The 21,720-nt window shown below is 41.2% G+C and overlaps 1 protein-coding gene across 2 annotated transcripts; it reads left to right on the top strand.

The window, feature by feature from the left end:
- The first annotated feature begins 6,445 nt into the window (after positions 1-6,445).
- On the top strand, positions 6,446-20,458 carry LOC124702454. Of its 2 annotated transcripts, XM_047234598.1 has the most exons (17): positions 6,446-6,782; positions 6,920-7,000; positions 7,098-7,214; positions 7,672-7,761; positions 7,840-7,932; positions 7,996-8,052; positions 8,135-8,203; positions 8,278-8,358; positions 9,017-9,103; positions 9,191-9,280; positions 9,362-9,442; positions 13,003-13,083; positions 13,181-13,279; positions 13,356-13,418; positions 13,501-13,545; positions 13,625-13,690; positions 20,146-20,458. In XM_047234598.1, exons 1-17 carry the CDS (start codon positions 6,693-6,695, stop codon positions 20,209-20,211), a joined length of 1,356 nt encoding a protein of 451 aa, XP_047090554.1. In that variant the 5' UTR covers positions 6,446-6,692; the 3' UTR covers positions 20,212-20,458. The 2 variants fall into 2 exon arrangements, with proteins under 2 accessions (XP_047090554.1, XP_047090555.1); XM_047234599.1 differs by lacking the exon at positions 7,098-7,214.
- Positions 20,459-21,720: the final 1,262 nt, after the last annotated feature.

The following is a 21,720-nucleotide window of genomic DNA, read 5'->3' as shown; positions in this document are numbered from 1 at the left end:
GGAAAGCAAATGCTTCAAATTTCAGCAGAAAAATATGGGCTGAGGAAGGAGATACAAAACTCGTGATGAAGAACAACAAGAGCACGGGTTTTAGCAATGGGGATGTGTTTTCTCGGGTGAGAGAGAGGAATGGCAGAGGAGGGAGCAAGTGAAGGGCTAGGGGGCCCACACCTGCCCTTGGCGCGACCAGGGTGCCAGCTGCGCCACCACATGGTGTGGTCGGCTGGTGGGTCCCCCTGGGCTGCTCCAGGTGCCTCTCTTCCCCTTTTCATGCATAAATTTTTTGTAGATATTTTTTGGAATTTTCCGAGAAACTTTATTTTTTGTGCAATTTTCAGAATTTGAATAATGATTCTAACGCAGGAAAACAATTATGGAATGATGAAAACCCAAATCAAAACCAAATCTACAGCAACTCTAAAGCATTCTAATATAAAGTCAATCAATAGTACATAGGTGAAAACATAGTTTCATTCATTCAAAATTACTTTGTTAACAAGGTCGATCAAGTCTTGTTATCAAAACAATTTTATATGAATCAAAACTTTGTATTTCACAATATGATTATGTTACCTCAATCTTGATGGGCATAGTTCCAATCATGACAATATCATTCTCTTTCTTTGGCTTGGCAAAAGGCAAATGAAATTTTCCAATTTGGATAGTATCAACATTAATAATTGAGTTTAGACCATAGTTCCCTTCAATTTTCTTGGGAAAATAAATCGTATGTTCTTTGTCATCAACATTGAAAGTTACTTTTCCTTGGTAGCAATCAATAACAGCCCCTGCAGTGTTAACAAAAGGTATCCCATGAATAATAGACATATTATCATATTCATGCATTTCTAGCACTACAAAGTCAGTTAATATCATACAATGATGAACAACTTGAACGGGAACATCTTCACATATACCAACTGGAATAGTAGTAGACTTATCAGCCATTTGCAAGGATATATTAGTTGGTATTAATTTTTCTAGATCAAGTCTTCTATAGAGAGAAAAAGGCATAACACTAACTCCTGCTCCCAATCACATAAAGCAGTTCTAACATAATTATTTTTGATGGAGCATGAAATAGTGGGTATACCTGGATCACCAAGCTTCCTTGGAACATTACCATTAAAAGAATAATTAGCGAGCATAGTGGAGATTTCCTCATTAGGAATCTTCCTTTTATTAGAGACAATATCTTCCATATACTTTGAATAAGGAGACAATTTAATAGCATCAGTCAAAGAAATTTGCAAAAACAAAGGTTTCATCCATTCACATAACTTACTATAATGTTCTTCCTTTGACTTATGTTTCTTATCAGGAAAAGGCATTGGTTTTTGTACCCAAGGTTCTCTCTCACTACCATGTTTAGTAGCAATGAAATCTTCCTTAGTGTATTTTGTATTCTTAGTATGCTTTTCAGGTTCTTCTTCAATTTCTTTCTTATCGGAAGCATCATTTTTATCATTACCACTTTTAGTTTCAGCATCAGAAATATATATACTATTAGGATCCTTAGTAGGTTCAGAGGATTCTACAACAGTTTTATGTTTCTTCTTCTTCTTTTTCTTGGACTTAGTCCTAGCATCATTAGCTTGTTGAGAATCTTGTTCAATTCTCTTTGTATGTTCTTTAGGATATAAAGGATGCTCAGTAGAAACACCACTTCTAGTTCTTAATTTCATAAGTATGTTTTTCCCTAAAAGCATTAACTAGCAAATCTTTTTGCACTTTAGTGAGATGATCAATTTGAGTTTGAACCATATGAAATGTTTAACAAGCATTTTAACATCATTAGAGGTTCTTTCCACAACATCATGCAAATTATTGATAGCTCTACAATTTTCCATTAGGTGATGTTCCACTCTCTTATTAAAATTATCTTGCTTAACAATATAATTAACAAATTCATCTAAGCATTGATCAGGAGGTTTGGAGTAGGAAATATCTCTACTATCAAAGCGTTGGAGAGAGTGTACCTCAATAGTGGAAGAACGAGGGATTGGCTTACATAATTCTATATAGGTGGTAAATTCTTCACACCTTCAGATTTAATACTCTTCTCCTTAAGAGATTTCTTGGCTTTCCTCATCACTTCATCATTTAATTCAATCATTTCCCTTTTCTTCGGTGTTGGTATTGGCTCCGGTGTAGTCCAATCATCATAATTTGTGCTTATTTTGGCCAATAATTCCTCAGCTGCAGCCGGAGTTCTTTTTCTGAAAACACAACCAGCACAACTATCTAGATATATCCTAGATTCAATGGTTAGTCCATTATATAATATATCAAAGAGTTCTCTTTAGCTAACGGATGTTTAGGTAGTGCTCTAATTAAAGAATAAAATCTTGCCCATGAATCAGGCAATTTATCTCCTTCTACCTGCACAAAGTCAAAAAAATTCTGCAAAGCAGCATGTTGAGCACTAGCAGGGAAATATTTCTGAAAGAAGGCATTAACCAAACCAATAGGACTATCAATACATCCAGGAGATAAATTATCATACCAAATTTTAGCTGCTCCTTTCAGAGAGAAAGAGAAAATTTTAGTAACAAAGTAAGTGCGTATCTTAATATCATCGGAGAATAAATTGCTCAGAGTAGAGAGTTCATTCATATGCTTCATAGAACTTTCATTTTCAGTACCACAAAAAGGTTCTTTCTCAACAATAGATATGTAAGATAAATATAGAGAGAAATCATAATACTTATCTCTAATATTTATGGGAGATGTGGCAAACTTTGAATCAGGAGACAAACTATATCTAACAGCTCATCTTGCAAGAAGACTTTTCATAGCACTTGCATCTCTAGTAGCATGACATTCTTCAATGAAGTCATCATCAAGTTCAATATAAGTTTCATCAAGATCATCGCTAGGATTCCCCCTAGCTTGAGGTGAACTAGCATGTGTAATAATATTTTCAGCATTTTCAATTTGTTTAGCTCTAGCAATTGTAGTATCTAGAAAAGGACCTAACGAACCACTCTTATCAAGCATAGTAGAAGCATCATCAAAATCATCAGGAGCATTATCAGATTCTTCAGCAGAAGTAGCAGTAGCATGTGGTGGAGTAAGAAGCTTACTCATAACAGATGGCGAATAGAGAGCAACATAGACGTTCAGAGTTGTACCTCTTCTTGTAGTAGATGGCAACATAGGGAACTTCGATTCAGGAGCTTTCCCCATAATGTATATATTGCAGCGAAAAATATCACCTTCACGTGGGCTTGTAAATAAAGTTATACTCCCCGGCAACGGTGCCAGAAATAGTCTTGATGATCCACAAGTATAGGGGATCACAACAGTCTTCGAGGGAAGTAAAACCCAAATTTATTGATTCGACACAAGGGGAGCCAAAGAATATTTATAAGCTTTAACCAGATAAGTTGTCAATTCACCTGCACCTGAAAATAGACTTGCTCGCAATAGTTTATCAGTAGTAATAGTTTTATAATAGTCTTAGTAGTGAAGTAACAACATTAATGAAATAAAAACAGCAGTAGCGATGATTGCAGTAGACAGCAGGATTAAAATACTGTAGGCACAGGGATGGATGAACGAGCGTTGCATGAATGAGAGAGTCCATATAATAGCAAGACATATGCATTGCAAGTAATAATGATATAAGCATCCTAGTATAATATAACCATAAGCGTGTGTTCCTATTTAGTCGTACATACTCGCAATGAGAAACTTGCACAACATCTTTTGTCCTACCAGCCCGTTGCAGCGGGGCCTCAAGGGAAACTACTGGTAATTAAGGTACTCCTTTTAATAGAGTACCAGAGCAAAGCATTAACACTCTGTGAACACACGCAATCCTCACATCATAGCCATTCCCTCCTGTTATCCCAATTTCTGTACTTTGGGGCCTCGGGTTCCGACAACAATACATGCATACAACTTGCAGATATGATAAAAAACAATAATTATCATCATGAATCAATAATATGTTCAGATCTGAGATCATGGCACTCGGGCCCAAAGTGCAAGCATTAATCACAACAAGTTGCAACAATATCAAAAATACTAACAACGGATACTAGTCACTATGCCCATAACAATCTTATAGCTATTACATGACCGATCTCATCCAATCCCTATCATCCCCTACAGCCTAGAACGGGGAATTACTCACACATGGATGGGGGAATCATGGATGGTTGATGGAGAGCCATCGATGATGGTGATGTCGATGATCTCCTCCAAATTCCCGTCCCGGCAGGGTGCCAGAACGGAGCTCCTGGTCCCCGGATTGGGGTTTCTGGTGGCGGCGGAGTAGCGAAACTCTTTCTGGAAAAACGTCGAACCCCCCTCGGTTCAGGTCAGGAGCTTCTTATAGTGCGAAGGAGAGGTCGAGGGGGTGGCCGAGGCGGCCAGACCACCCCTAGGCGCGGCCAAGGCCTAGCCCGCGCCTAGGGTAGGTGTGGGACCCTCGTGGCCCCCTCCGTCTCGTCTTCTGGCTCCGTGAGTCTTCAGGTGAAATATGAGTTTTGCGATACTTTCCGGGAATTTTCCTGAAAGTTGGATTTCTGCACAAAAACGAGACACCAGAGCAATTCTGCTGAAAACAACGTTAGTCCATGTTAGTTGTATTCAAAACACACAAGATAGAGGGCAAACAACATAAAAAATGTTTAGGAAAGTAGATACGTTTTGGACGTATCAGCGATCGTGACCCGCCGCGCATAGCCTCCGCCACCGCCTCCACCAATGAACCATCCGCCGCCGCCGCCTCCGTCCGCCGACCCATCCGGCGCACATACGGTGTTCGAGGAAGTGCCGGAGAGGTAAAGAACACTTCTTTTTATCAAACTTTTAGTTTAGATGCATACATAGCCGGAGAACCGTGAATTTTATTGCAATGTAGTCGATGATGAGGCTTTCAGGGAGGCAATGAATGTTGGATCTTCGTTTGTGCATGATGACACCGTTGAGGCATGGGAGGAATATGAGGATATCGATGAGGAAGGAGAAGGGTTGATTGAACCGCGCCCTCCCAATCGGTCGGCGAACTACACCACAGCGGAGGACAAGTTGCTTTGCAAGACATGATTGACAATTGGAAGGGATCCAACAACCGGCACCGATCAAACATGAGACACCTATTGGATGAGGATGAAGGAGTACTTCGACGCCAACAACACAAGTGGGAACGAGCGAAGCATGTGTTCTCTTTGGTCTCGTTGGTTGGGCATCAACACTGATTGCCAAAAGTGGGCGGGCATGCAAGCCAATGTTGATCATTAACCCAAGTGGCACAAATGAGATGGATATGGTAAGCAATTCTAATACTTTGTTGACCATCTCTACGCACGATTATTGTTCATATGTCTCATCTATTCTCTTTTGCTTGCTTTGTAGAACTCTATGGCTCAAGGCTTGTTTAGAGATGTGGGAAAGAAGAACAAGAAAGGCAACAAGATTCTTGGAAAGCCATTCACCACGCATCATTGCTATGAAGTGCTAGAGAATGAAGAAAAGTGGAAGACCCGCGGGAAATTGGATGAGACAACCATGGCCGCCAATGCAACCGGTGAAGCAACAATCATCGATGATGATGATTCAAGTGACGAAGGCAAGAAGAGAAGCTCCACTTCTCACTCGGTGAACAATGCAAGGAGGAATGTGCTTGGTAGGAAGACCGCCAAAGATATGAAGGGAAAGAAGGACGTGGATGATGACATTGCCATTGCCGTGGAAATGATTGCAAATGAAAGTTTGCAAGCAAATGAAGATAGAAAGGTGGCAAGAAACTTGGATAAAAATGCTATGAATGCTATGGAGGCTCGAAGAGCCGCTTTGGAGGAGAGGCTAGCCGCCAACGAGGAGAGAAAGTTGGCTTTGGAGGAGAAAAATAAGCCAATGAGGAGCATCTACGCCTAGTGGAGGAGGAGAGGAAGCTCTTCTTGATAGATACTTCCCATATTGATGAAAGGCAAAAGGAGTACATCAACCCGCGATGAAGCGTTGACCAAGAAGAGATTGTTGATAGCCAACATGAACACACCCACATCCGGCATGTTTGGAGGAGCCATGTTTGGAGGAGGCATGCCCATGTTTGAAGGAGTCATGGGAGCACCACCGGAAAAATTCGTGGCCTCTATGGATCCTACTATTTCTACTTCAAGCCAAGGTGTCGATGAAGAAGAAGCAGTTCTTAAACTATGTGATGCGTGTGTTGCACTTTTTATCCATTTGAATGTATAGTAGTGTAGGAAAGTTATTTTCCGTCGGATGCGCGCTGTATTTTGGAGTGTTCAGTGGAAGAATATTTCTAGCTTTCGGTAGGAAAAAATTCAGCGCAGCCGCGCGCGTAAACGTTTACAGCCGCGCGTAAACGTTTACAGCTCTAAACCCTTAATTCCCACTGCCTACTTAAAACTCCCCCAACAGACACGCTGTCAGAAGAAAACCCGAACGAGAGCAGCCTGGCCGGGCGTCGCAGAGGCAGAGGCAGAGCGGGCGAAGCCGGGGCGCCATCCTCCTCCTTCCCCAACGCCTCCTCCGTTGCCCTTGCCCCAGCGCCGCCGTCTCCCTCGCTCTCCACTTCGTCCCAAATCCTTACCTTTCCCCCTTGTACCTCGAACCCTAGATTGGACCTCCTCCCGAAGCAGCAGCAGTCGCCGTTCCCCTAGATTGGACCTCTCGACGACTGTCTCGTTGTCCGCAACGACGACCTGCTCGTCATGTTTGCCGTCGACAATTTAGAGCTCAAGGCGCAGCGGGAGCACAAGGAGGCGGAAGACGCACCATCGCATGAAGTCTCGATTTGGAAGGTATATTGCCTCTCGCTCTCGTTTGATGTTGATATGTTTCTCATTCCTCCTCACTTGATATTAATTCTCTACGTACTTTACATAGCATGAAATGATTTCTCTTTTTATCAGTTTTCCTTATTTTGCGCTCACATCAGGTTGAAGAAGAGTTTAGGGAATATATTGCAGCTTATGTTGACATGTTGCATCAAGTGAATGAAATGGAGGACTGCCTGGAGGTAAATTCTTTATTGATTCAATACTTCACCCCTAAATTTCCATATAGTAATCTGAGATTCGCAAAACGTATTTATATGATCGGTTGTTTACTTACAGTGTGATTATTCTTCTCCGTTGGATCTCTTTGATAAATTAAAACCTGATTTTAAATCCAAACATGGTATTGATAGCGCCGCTCATGATTACGTCTGGACCATGTTAAATATTTTGTCGGTAAGTTTATTAACATTACTATCGGTGCTACTTTTATTCTGTACCCAACACTGTTATTTTTTACCATGCATATATGACAGTGGAATGGGCCACTATGGTATGTGGCACGTGATTTCAGTATGTAAATTTTAACTGGGTTTCAGTATAATTCCGAGTAGTATACTGTGTGAAAACTAAGAGCTCCAATGAATTTTATTATGTATATTAAAAAATGTTAAACAAGTATAAGTAATATCATCTAAGTTGTGTGGATGTACTATCAGAAGAAAATACTCCCTCTGATTCTAATTAATTGATTCCACTTTGTCTAGATACGGATGTATGTAGATGCGTTTGTTGACTCGATACATCTGTATCTAGACAAAGTTGAATCAATTAATTTGGATCGGAGGAAGTACATTTTTTCACATATATCAATATGTTGCCTAATGATTATTTTATTTTGTTACTCCTGAAGCGGAAAATGTCTGTAAAGCATTGGCAGAGACGGAATGAACAAATGTTTCAATTTTTTTGTGGACTCTTCGATTTTAAACCTTATCTTCAGGTAATTGTTCCATTTTTTTATCTTTAAAATGAGTTAAAAGTGTTACAAGGTGAGTTAAGATATGTGTAAAACATGCAGCATTCAAGTTATGACGACAGTATGGTGGAACATGTGAAAAATTTAGAGGGATATCCTGGTCTTGCTGATTTTCTTAGGGTATCTGCTCTTGAGGTGAGAATTTTCGTACTCTGATGCATATTATTGAGGATTACTCTAATCACTCTCCTTCCTCAGGAGTTCTGTGAAATTTTGCTGTTGTGGGAGCCTCAATTCCATCCTATGATCCGTAAGGTGGGTAACATGAGGAAACTTTTAGAGCTAATGTTGCTATGTTCTTCGTCAATTTCTAATTAAATTCTAATTGATTACACAGGGCCACGAACATGTGCTTAGGGAAATACTTCATCATTCGACTTATCTGGAAAACATAACTTATCTGCAGGTATCCCCCCCCCCCCTGCGGTGTGTTCACAGTTTGTGAAATATATACTTACATATGAGTTTTCCTCTTTTCAGCCATTGCAACCAGCTATAGGAGATTTTCCGGTGCATTTGGTAACTTACGCAAGAAATTATATTGACAACATGAACAAAACGGTATACATTCACTCCTTTCTAAAACCCTCGTCATCCACACACATGCGTGCTCTACAGAACTATTTTTCTTTGTGCCTGTTTTATATGGCAATTAAATTATTTGTTACCTTTTATTGTAATTACTTGAGCAAAGTCTTCGTTCTGCATTTAGTGCATTATTTCATATGCAACACCTCTTTTATTAGATGGTCAACTGGAATATATTTATTAGTGTACATGATTGAGAGGAAACTACGAAAAGAGAAAAGAAAACAGATGCAACATATCTGACCTTTTGGAACTTACAGCATACAGAAGAGCTTTTTTGTTACCTTCTGTAATGTATTTGTGTGAACCTTTCTTTACCCATCTCACTAGTAAGATTTCTAACCTAACATAATTCTGTAACCTCTCCCTTCCAAAATACTGCTTGACAGATACATGTTTTCTTTTGACCAATATTTAAGACTTCTAACCTGACATAATTATGTAACCTCTTCCTTACAAATACAGCTTGGCAGATACATGTTTTCTTTTGGCCAATATTTAACAGGATTGTTGTTGCCAAAACAAAGTGGTCTGTTGTTTTTTCAGGCTTTCATTATTTTCACAAGAAAAATTCCAATATATTACTGCTCTGGCTACATTTAGTATATCACAAAATTATTTCTCTTTTCAGTATCATGTTGCAAAAGAACAAGCAAGATTGCATGAAAAGTTTGATGCACATTTGGCTTCAGGTGCGTTAGATCAGCATATCTACAAGGTTAGTTCTTCAATTGTTGCAACAATGCCCTATTTATATGTGCCTGCATACATATTGCCTCATTAACTTGTATTTTGAGGTTCACAGGATGATGCACTGAATGCTGTTCTTGATGATAATCTCTTACCCACACAATTTTCAGTTCTGGATCATGATCTCATTAAGTTGTCTTTTGAGGTGCTCACTAATAGATTGACCTTATTTATGAATCATATTTTCATGGAAATGCATTCATCACATATTTCTATCTTGCTACAGCGAAGAGCTAAATTTATGGACATGCAATATCAACTAAATTCATATTACAAATGTGTTCAAGATGCTATTAATGACGAGCAGGTGTGCTTTCTATTTGTTCTACTTGTCCTTGAATTTGCTGTAGCTACTTGTAGTTTATGTTTATCGGGTTACTTGTGTTGCTGATTCTACATTGTTAGTCATATGGTATGAAGGTCATTTGCATGTACTCCGTAGTTTTAATGGAAAATCCCCCCCCCCCCTCTCTCTCTCTCATGTATCTACTGCAATAGCGCAATGCTATAAGGAGACATCTGTTGCTGCATGCTTGCTCCCGTGTCAATGGTTTCTTCTAATTCAAGAGGCGGTGTGTTCTGAAGGTGGACAAACTACTTAAGGCATGGCACCAGTCTATAAACACTGTTTGACTAAATTTAGTCATGCCTCGAATCAGCTTCATAAATTACTATGAACCCTTAAATGGATTTTGGAAATTGCTAACAAAAAATGTCAGCAGTCTTGTCAATTGGTGCACAAAGAAATAATTGCCATGGGCTATTTGAGTGTGATGCTGCATATGATCTTCAAATAGGAGATAGTAATTCTACATGAGAACATGTGAATAGTACCTATTAATTTGGTCAGCAATTCTACATATTTCCATCCAGAAATCATGCATGTGAACATAATCCTAACTAGAAGATCTGTGTATTTTAAATCTCAAGCATATGTGCTAACACCCATCCACATGAGCATCCACCTAACAGCAAGCATGCAACATTTCATTATCACAACAAGCTTGCAGATACATCATACATACATCCAAGAAGAATACATTTCGTTAAGAATACAATAAACTCCAAACGAATGACAGGTGTCATTCTGATCTCAGTTGCAAACAACCGAAATTACATTGTCATTAATTGGATTGGACGCGCTATTTGACCCCCATGTCGCAGAATATTTATTCTGTATTCCACCCTGTTTCTTTCTTTGCAACAGTATACTCCCTCCGTCTCAATGGAGGTGGTGCCCTTGTTATGCATGTCCAAACTTTGACCACTAATTTGATCAGTTAAATATTTGTCGATTGTTACAAAATATTATATCGTTAGAAAATTTATTCAAATACGAATTCAATGGTATAACATGCATATCATATATTTTATGTTTAGTTGGTCAAATCAATGGTCAAACTCAAATCTCGAAAAACGTGTGCGCCACCTAAAGTGGGACATAGGGAGTATAATTTTTTACATCATGTAAAATTTTTCTTACTTCGGAAATCAAGGAGAATATAATTATAGGCTTGACATATTTTTTTTGTTTACGTGACGTACAAAATATACTACGCAAAATACATATTTTTATATCTTTTTACACAGTAATGACTCCTACACTGTATTTATGTCGATTTTTTTTGTTGTGAGTCAATATGAATGTAATTATATTAAAAACATAATTTAACGAATGTAATAACGTAAAAATATGCTGGGTGCAAAATAACTTCTCTGCACCCAAATAGCGGCTGTATTTGATTAGATTCCTCAAAAAGAAAAGAAATTAAGTTCCTTAAAAATAATATTGCCATTAGTTTCACCATCCAAAACAAAATTGGAGCCTCCTTACATACGGCCATGTGGTGCACCTCCCTGCCATCCAAACACCATCCTTCTCAGCCATACAGGTTCTAACATAAGCAAGATTTGCAGAAAAAACAAGATAGGGATGCTACATCTGCTCTACGGGGTTTGCCTTGCTCCTGCTTGGTTTGACATCAGAGCGTTAGTTGCTAGCATGAGCGCTGGCCACGGGTGGACTGAAGCGAGAGGAAACAGTCGGGGAGGCAGAAGACAAGTGGCTGGCGGCGGCTGCAGCGTAGGGGGGTTGTTGGAGTTGATGTGCTGAACGGCGACGCCCACGTTTAGATACAGGGATCGTGGTGGTGGGTACACATAGCCAGTCCCCTCTGCTGAATGTCCAATGAAGAGAAACCGAGAGGCAGATGTGGCGTCTTGGGAGGACGTGTTTGTGCCTGCAGCTAGGTTTGGACTTTGGAAAATTCAATGGGTTATGTGCAAATTGGAATGGTCGGAAGAAGTGCTTGTTTTTTATAGACGTGCAGAGGAGGGACCATTTCCGGCTTGGAAAATCAGGAAGGATTGGCGTGAGGAGATAATGTACTACCACCACAATCACCAACTCCCATTCAATAGTCAAGAAGATTTATCTGCTGCGTGTAGGAGCCAGAAAATTGAAGTACTATATTATACCCAACGTTCCAAGATTGAAAAGCAATTAGATAAATTAAATGATGTTTGTATGACGCAAAAATGAAATCCACCTACCACCACCATCACCAACTCCCATTCAATAGTCAAGAAGATTAATCTGTTGCGTGTACGTAGGAGTCGCTAAATCGAAGTACTATATTATACCTAATCTTCCAAGATTCAAGAGCAATCAGATTAATTAAATGTTATTTGTGTGACACAGAAGTGAAATCATTGGATTGGTATCCAAAACCATCTTTACTTCCGACCTGTGCTTAATTTTCCTTGGAAGATGTTGGCTTCAGTACAATAGGCATTTTACTTGTAATGAGCCAAATCTACTGCTTGACTATACAAGCCGATTCATACGGGCATGCCGATCTTGTAGACTAGTTATTATCTAGACATTCTTCTGAAGAACATATGCTATTTACCTGCCACACAACAGTTAGTAATGGCTTTGAAAAAGGTTCAAATTTTATGGAATTATGTTGTGGGCAGTCAAGCTGTATATGGAATATTAAAATCTTGTAGGATTTAGATTACATGAAACTTTTCTTTGGAAACTCCACTAGATAAAAGGTTCATGCAGACTTTTGATACTGTATGTGTTCTTTTAATTAGTGCCCCAAGAAAACTGCAGTGGTGTGCGGCGACTCTGACATGATTTTTCTTATTTATCTCTTGATTTAATGCCGTGTTTTATTAGTTTTCCATTCCCTTAGTTTGACTAAATCGCCTCCCAAACTAACGGCAGTCTTCAGCGATTTTGAACCCTGATCTTGATTGCTCAATCGGGATCCAGGTTAATGGGGGGTTGGAGTGAATCCAGTAATTATGGTTTGTGCGCATGGGCAGGCTTCTGCCATTGGTCATGTGTGGCTGTGTATGAATTGATTTCATTTTGCTTGAAATCTGCATAATGTTACCTTAAAACAAATTAGTAACCAAACATCATCTGAAAGTGTTTTCATCTTACACGTGACTGGAGGCTAAAATGGTTCACAATTCAGTTTTTATGGACTTGATTAGTTTGATAATACGTGAGCTGCTCTTAGATAATATGAAAAGTGAGAAAACAATACAAGGACCTAGAGGGCAATCTATTGTACACCCTCTGCCCCAAAATAACTTGCTCAACGTTTTCTGGAGATGTATCTACACACTAAAAACATGTAGACAGACTTGATCCTTATTTTGGGAGGGAGGGAGTATTTTTCTACTTGTAAGTAGCTCAGAAAGGTATCTATTTGTTGTCATTTATTCTCCAGATTTAGCATCTGGAATCTTTGTTCCATCCAACTTGCATTGGCTTGTAACCTATGCAATCCAGTTATGCACTTGCATGCTTTTTCTTATCCATTTGATTGTGGATGCATCAACTTTCAGCTGAGAGTTGGACTTCAAAGTTTGATTGTTGAGCTGGACGATAAAGGTTTTTTTTGCATTGCCGATGATGCTACCGATTCGGTAATTGTCCCATCAATGAACTCTTTATAGTTGCTAGTACAAATGCTCGACCTAGTTCTGTAACGTCTGCATTGTTGTTGTGTGCTTGATTTTGTAGGACAATGAATCTCACTTTTCAGAACTTGTGGCTGCATTCAAGAAGCAAGTTTTCACATCGTTTCAGCTTCCAGACTATTATGTTATTCGTGGAATTATGGTCTGATCTCTTATGTCAACCCTTTTTGTGCTTCAAATAGTTGGTGAACCTTAATTGAATATTCTATAAATGCCAGGATTATCGAGCAATGTCACTTATGATTAGCTCATGCTGCTCATGGCTCGATACTTTTGAAGAGGTAGGACATTTAATCACTTGGATATTGTTTTATGTTTTATATTGGCTCTTTTAATTTTATCTTGATTATTTGTCCACCTTAGGTTGTCGGTGATGCTTATCGTAGGTGGATGCTTAAAAGTCACCTGGTACCGAGCTATGCCTTTTTTTCACAATTTAATTGCTAGCGGTGTACAAGTGTTGCTGATTTCTTTTGTATTCGATCAGTTTTGGATGGACACAAGATACTATAAGCACCACTACTATGATGTCATTCAACAACCATTCGAAAAGGTTAGATACTTCTGATATGCTACCCTGGTTACTAATTTCCTTAAATGTTCATAGATGCTGCATACCTTGTATTTCTATTATAGTAACTAATATAGAGAATGTTCGTAATACTACTTAGCAGCTAGCAATGAAAGGTGATTTAGTATTTCAAAACATTATCGGACTTTACAAGGTATTTTTCTTTTGTAGCATACCCTCAATCCTTGTGGATTTCGTTTTGTGTGTATCCTCAGTTCTTACAGATACTATGATTTGACAAACTCTTCACTGTGTGGAACTGAATTGGGAAGGCCTAAAGTAAGATACTTAACACATGGCACCCATTTGATCCCCTAAAGCACCCGCCCCCTCCTCTCGGGCTTGACAATTTAAGGTGGTCGAAACAGATGAGTTCCGTTCATCTTTTCCATCGATGATGACGAGAGGTGACCTGGAAAAGCATCGACTTCTCAAGGGAGCATGTGGGTCAACATATTGCCGCTTGCTCGCCTGGCCGTTCGTGAGGGGTAGCGTGAGTAGGGATTTTCCCTTTGCTGAGTCTAGATACTATCCTACTACGACTAACAATTCCTTGCCTAACCCTGATTGGATTGACACATCTGCGGTCTAGGGCTGCGAGGCTCTATCCGGATTCAGGTCGATCCCCATGCCTATAGGGGATACCCTGTATAACTTGACCATGGTCCATTGCTGATGTTTAGTGCACATAGCAAACGTGCAGATAGGTCCATTATAGTCTCACTGTCGGTGAAGTCATGTAGAGATCAGAGGCGGCGGCTAACCTTGTGGGTGGAAGCTCACTCTCTATTCTATCTAGGGTTACACGGTACTGAGGTGAGAATATATATAGCTCGACCCACATACACGACAGATGGGCCACATGGGCCGAAACATAAAGCCCAAGTAACGGTTCAACACTCCCCTCAAGATGGGTGATATATATCTATCATCCCCATCTTGTCACAAGCCAAGTTGCATTCCTTTGTTCCTAGTCCTTTTGTTAAACAATCTGCAATCTGCTTGTCTAGTGTTCACATAATCAATCTTGATAATTCCGAGCATCTAATTTCTCCTTGATAAAGAACCCGTCAATCTCTATATGTTTGGTTCCGTCATGTTGGACTGGATTGTTTGCTATACATATTGCTCGACTTGTTATCACACCAAACATTTAAATGACCATCTCTTAGCACCTTCAGCTCACGTAAGAGATTTTTTACCCATAGCATATCACTCAATCCTTCAGACATGGCACGGTATTCAGCTTCAGCGGATGACTTTGATACGACTTGTTGCTTTTTACTCCTCCATGATACTAGGTTACCTCCAACAAATACACAATATCCTGAAGTTGACCTCCTGTCATCAAGACAACTTGCCCAATCAGCATCACTATAGCCATCTATTACTAGATGTCCATTACTTCTGAACCATAACCCTTTTCCCGGAGTTCCCTTTAGGTACCTCGAATTCGATGTACTCGCATCTAGGTGACCACCCTTGGTTCATGCATATATCTACTTACAACGCTCATCGCATACGCAATGTCTGGCCTTGTATGACATAAATATAGCAACCTTCCTACAAGTCTTTGATAAGTTTCCTTTTCCACCAATTCTCCAGATTCAGCTGTTATCTTATAATTTTGATCAATGGGGGTTGCGGCTGCTCGACATTGCATCATTCCCGTGTCATTCAACGAGTCTAGAACATACTTGCGTTGTGACAACACTATGCCCCTTGCCGATCGTGCTATTTCTATCCCAAGAAAATACCCGAGTTGGCCAAGATCCTTCACCTCAAAAACCCTACTTAGACACTTCTTCAATCCGAGTATTTCAGCTTCATCATCCCCGAGTAATTATGATATCATCCACATAAACGACCGTAATAGTAATCCTTTGGTTTGAATGCCTGTAAAACACAGTGTGATCACCATTGCACTATCTATATCCCATGGCACACACGGCCCTTCTAAACCGATCAAACCAGGCTCTTGGAGATTGTTTCAGACCATAGAGCCTTTTTTAGTTTGCACACTTTACCTCCATTTTCAGCAGCGACCATTCCCGGTGGCACCTCCATATACACCTCTTCCTCGAAGGTCACCATGCAAGAAGGCATTCTTCACATCAAGCTGATGTAGTGGCCATCCAAAATTAACTGCACAAGATATCAAGATCCTCACAGTGTTCATTTTCGCCACAGGGGCAAAGGTTTCGTCATAGTCAATCCCATATGTTTGACTATATCCCCTTGCAACCAACCTTGCCTTATACCTTTCTATCTTTCCCTCCGGACTTTGTTTGACTGTAAACACCCACTTGCATCCAACAGCTTTCTTTCCATCTGGTAAGGTAGTCAACTCCCAAGTTTGATTCTTCCTTAATGCTTCCAACTCTTCTCTCATAGCAACACACCATTTAGGATCTTGTTTTGCAACTGTCCAATCGATAGGAATATGCACTAATTGGAGAGACGCAACAAATGCCGGATGGGAGGGTGACAAGGCTTCATAAGACACATAGTTGCCGATATCATGAACATTAAACCCATATTTCTTCACAGGTCTGCTTGTAGCTGCTCTAGTCCCCTTTCTTAGTGCAATTGGTAGGTCTGCCGATCCTCTAGTGATATTTGAGTTCACCTCCAACGGTGCACTCGATGAACTATCTTCAGCAGATTGTCTGTCTTCAGCAGATTGTTCTTCCTCTTGTATTTGTGACCCCTGTACCAAATTATCTTCCTCCCCCTGTTCATCATTCTCCCCCTGTTCAACATTCTCACGTCGCCTCCTTGTGTACACTTGAAGTTGCTTTTCTTGGCCCTGTTGTGGTGCAGTTACATGGGCACCCTGTTGTGGTGCAGTTACATGGGCACCATCAGCTTCAGACTCTGAAGAGATCAGATCCGATCCAATCACCAGCGGAGAAGGTTGACCCTTTGTTGTTGCATCAGAATTTTCTGCAGGTGTGACTGTACCGTTTGTATTCTCCCCCTCTTGATCAGCGCTCAACTGTGACAGATGATCAAGACCTTCAAACAATATGCTTAAGTCTGTTTGCTCACCATAAAAGGGTTCAGATTCACGAAAGGTGACATCCATACTCACAAAAGTTCTGCGCTCAGTTGGATTCCAGCATTTATATCCTTGTTGTCCGGGAGGATAGCCAATAAAAATGCATTTCACGACTCTTGGGATCAAGCTTACTTGCCGATGGTCTCGTGATCCCCGACAAAGCAAGTACGGCCGAAGACCTTGGGGGCAACAGGAAATTTGTTTTCTCCAAATAAAAGTTCACATGGCGATTTCATGCCCAAAATCCGTGAAGGCATGCGATTAATAAGAAAGGTAGCGATTAGAACCGCCTCACTCCATAGAAATTTCGGTACATTCATAGTGTACATGAGAGAGCGAGTTACCTCTAATATGTGTCGATTCTTTCTTTCGACTACTCCATTTTGGGGAGAAGTATCTCGAGCGGGAAGTTTGATGCATGATACCTTTCTCGGATAAGAATCCGCCAAATCTCGTTGTTAACATACTCGTCCCATTATCGGATCCGAGCATTTGTACTCGCACCCTAAATTGAGTGTTTACATATGCACGTAAGTCCCGAAAGCATTGAAACACCTCATCTTTGTGGCGTAAAAGATACACCCGGGTCATGCGGGTATAACAATCAATGAAGGTTACAAAATATTTCATTCCACTAATCGACATAGTAGGACATGTCCATACATCGAGTGCACAAGAGCGAAGGGAGCTATACTTCTCGACCCCTTACTCACATAAGATGTTCCGGTATGTTTAGCATACTCACATGCATCACATTTCAGTTTGTTCATGTCTACTCTACTCATTACATCAGGACAAACTTTGCTCATCTTATCAAAGGAAATGTGCCCCATTCGACAATGATGGATCATGGTCTTGCTCTCTTTATCACCTTGGACCGCTGCGAGCACCACTGAGTATCCTAGCAACTTAGGCTTCTCTCGGTCCAGGTACCATAACCCTCTACATCTGATTCCGTCCCCAAGCTTCCTTCCAGTCATCCTCTCCTGAATTAAACACATATACTTATCAAGAATAATGCGGCAATCAATCTGATCCACCAGGTTACTCAAAGAGATCAAGCTCACTGGAAATGCAGGCACATGTAGGACAGAGGATAACTTTATGTTAGATGAACATTGGACATCTCCAACACCTTTTACAAAGTTGAGCAAGTACCATCCGCAGCTTGAATGGTTTCATGGTATGTAGATGGGTACCGATTATACATCTCAAACTCTCTACTATTACCGAGTAACATGCCTTGAGGCACCGGAATCTAATACCCAATCGGAATCAAGCTTATGAGCGACCGAGAGAGACATTTTCTCGTATTACCTTTGGTGTAGACAAAATGAGCAAACCGCCCGAAGCTCGTTTCTCCTTGCTCGTTCATTTTTCTTCACTTCCCCTTCAACACTTCCCCGATTCCGAGTTACTAATCTACCTCCCTCTCGTAAATGTCATATTGGCTCGGCCCCTCCTTGTGGACCGCCCGAGTTGTGGTAGTAATTTCCTCCGTTTCGCCTCTACCACCTCTATAGTATCCCCCGCCATACCCGCCGCCTCCGAAACCTCCTCTCGCCTCGGCGAGGTGGAGCCGTACATTGATGGACAAGGTGGCCACTTACTCCACGGTTGAAGCACTCTCCGGTCTCGTACACAAGATAGGCGAGGCCTTTGTGTAAGTTCCCCTTTTCCATTGCACTTCGGTCTTGTTTCCTCTTGTGCAATAGCGGCAATAGCAGACTTCAAGTGAAGGCAACCGAGTTTCATGCATCGATTCGCCCTCCTATTCTCAAAGTCTTGATTCAGACCCTTCAAAAACTTGAGCACTCGCTTGCCTTCAATCCATTTCTTTGCTGCCACAACACATTCAGTATGGGTGAGCACCAAAGGATCAAGATGATCCAAATCAGCCCACAACTGTTTCAGCTCCCCCACATAAGTCATCACTGATTTTTCACCTTGAGTGAGATCATGCAGTCTATCCTCAAGTTGAGAAACAAGCATCACATTTCCTTACCGAATACATCCGAGACAAAGCTTCCCATACCTCTTTTGCGAGAGGCGGTGCCTCAACGGATGCAAGAATCGGCGGGGTTAAAGAGCCGAGCAACCACGCAAGTATTCCCGAATCGGTAGTGCTCCATTTCTTCCACTCGGCACCTTGCTTCTCAACAGGTTCAACAACTTCTCCCGAACATATCCTTCCAAAGCTTTCGTCTTCAAGCAATGTACCGTCCTCTCCTAGACCAGCTCAAATAATTGCTAACACCCTCCGGCTTAATCTCGTTTGGTGCCGGTTCCAGCTTTTGCACCCCTCGCCTCGTGAGACTCCGGCAAGTAGAGCCCCATCTCCCGACCTCGACCACAGCCGTAGCCTCCGTAGTCTTGGCGGTGAGGATCTCCGCCAGCTCGTCCGGCTGCCTTTGCCAAATCGTCTCCCATGGCTCAGCCTTGCCACAACACTTCCCTCGGACCTCCCGATGCGTAACCACCAAATCCCTCGCAGCCTCCAACGGATCCACTCACCGGGTCTTCATCTCCGCGCGCCACCCCCTCCATCCTCTAGAGCTCTGATACCATGTAGAGATCAGAGGTGGCGGCTAACCTTGTGGGTGGAAGCTCACTCTCTATTCTATCTAGGGTTACACGGTACTGAGGTGAGAATATATATAGCTCAGCCACATACACAGCAGATGGGCCACATGGGCCAGAAACATAAAGCCCAGTAACGGTTCAACAAGTCAGATGACAGCGAACATTCGATCATCACGATGATGAGCAGGATAGCAGCAGTGCGACGTTCTGACGTGACAGCATTGAGTACTGGAAAGAACAAATCCTTAGGAACGAGGAGTTGGATGATTGTTGGGTCAGGCACCCTAAGATGAGATGTATTCATGACTCTACCCCCAGTTTAGTTATTTTTGCCAGTTTTGTGGGCTAGCCAGCTTTGAATGAGTTGTGCAAGCATGGACCTGAATATTGATATGTCAGATTCATGAAACTTATGAACCTAATTGATGCATCCATGAAGTTTAGGGCTATTTACTCATTTGAGACAGGTTGGGCCAAACATAAGAACAGAAGACAGACGATTTACACATTTGAGAAAGTAATACCTGCAAATCCATCTTTAGATTCATTTGGTTGCCATGGTAGTGATGGACAACCTTATTTCTTATCTAATGTTCTTGATATCACTAAGATTTTACCATCGAATTGCTTTAGGTGATTACCTTTTTTAGAGACAGTATTATATTCTCAATTTGTAATACTCTGTAGTCTTTTTTGACATGCATTTTGTGCCATTATTTCCTACTTTGCTTTGTTGCAGCATTTCTGAAGTAAACCGTATTCTGACATTATTTATCCTTTTGTTTGCCATCAGATATGGAAGAAGGATCATAAAAAAAAAGACATGGAAGAAGGAATAACAGATTCAACCATGGAGTAGATTGGATGGACTAGGGTTGACAGTATGCTGCTACATTATCGTAGTTAGTTGAAGTGGCCTCTTTCCTTTAGGCAAGAAAACATCAGAGGTTGTGTAAATAAGAAGGGCAATCCTAAAAACTATAAATAAGAGAGAAATATATATATTAATTCAACCGGTGGTTTGGGCGGGTTACTGAACCCAGCCCGTCCAACACAGTTTCAGCTAGGGTTGAAAATAAAACGGAAACGGACACAAACATGCTTTATCGTTTTTGTTTTCATCTATCTTGTCGTAATCGAAAATGGAATCGGAAACCCCGGAAACAAATATAAAAATTAAAATCATCGGATATGAATACAGAACGGATACATATGTTACGAAAATGGATATCTGCCACAACACAATGCGGCATAATACCTTAATTTGTAGCTTTAAAGACACACATAAATAAAATGATAATAAGACAAAAATATGTCACTTAACTTCGACAAGCGGCAATTCAACATAAAGTAACACACATAGTTTAACATTCAACATAAAGTAACACACATAGTTTAACGGCGGCATGCACACGCAATTGTACAAAGTGATTAGGGTTAAGAGTAATTAGTGGACTTGATACTTGGTCAAGCCCAGTTTCATGTGTAATTGTAGGTCTACTAAATGCACGGGCCTTTCTAGGTTATGTTTCCGGAAACTTTCCGGAGTTCCATGGCGCTTCCAACTCGACGGCGAACGCCTCCTCTCCTGGAGGTTGGTGATGCGTGGGTCTGGAGGTTGGTGATGTGTGGGGAATCGTCGGGGATGAGGTGCGCCGCGAGGAACTCCGCCAAGGCTTGACCCTTGACTGCCTTGTAGGATCCGCGCTTGCAATGAGATGGATTTGGAGTGCTAGCATGTAGTGCCTCAACTTCTTTAGTGTGAATATGAGCGTCAAACATAACTTCTCTATTGGAGAGTAGTTGCGCTCAGCACCCACCATGGTGCGACTCAAGTAGTAGCAAGCCACCTCCTTTCCTTCATCATTGTGTTGAGCGAGTAGGGCGCCTATCGAAGTAGGTTGCGCTGCAATGTAAAGAATAAGAGGGCACCCTTTCGCAGGAGCTGCCAAAACAGGTGGGTTAAGCAAATAGTTGTTGATGTCGTCGAAGCCTCTTTGACATCTTTCATCCCACACGAACGGATCTCCTTTCTTCATGAGACATGAGAAGGGCTGGATATGTCCGAAGAGGTTGGAGATGAGGCGGCGGATGTATGCCAACTTCCCTTGCAATGGCCTCAACTCCTTGAGATTACAAGGTGGTGGCATGATGAGGATGGCCTTGATCTTCTTGGGCTCGATCTCTATGCCTCGATGATGGACAACAAAGCCTAGGAAGGTGCCTGATTGTACGACGAAGGAGCACTTCAATGGGTTCATCTTGAGCTGGTGTTGTCGTAGACGTTCAAAGACAACCCGAAGGTTCTTGTGATGATCCTGGCGGTCCTTGGTCTTGGCCACCATGTCTTCAACGTAGCACTCCACCG

The sequence above is a fragment of the Lolium rigidum genome, chromosome 3, assembly GCF_022539505.1.
Source record: "Lolium rigidum isolate FL_2022 chromosome 3, APGP_CSIRO_Lrig_0.1, whole genome shotgun sequence".
In the NCBI taxonomy this organism is placed as follows: Eukaryota; Viridiplantae; Streptophyta; class Magnoliopsida; order Poales; family Poaceae; genus Lolium; species Lolium rigidum.
The sequence above is the reverse complement of the archived record's forward strand: the minus strand, read 5'-3'. Positions and strand labels throughout refer to the sequence as shown.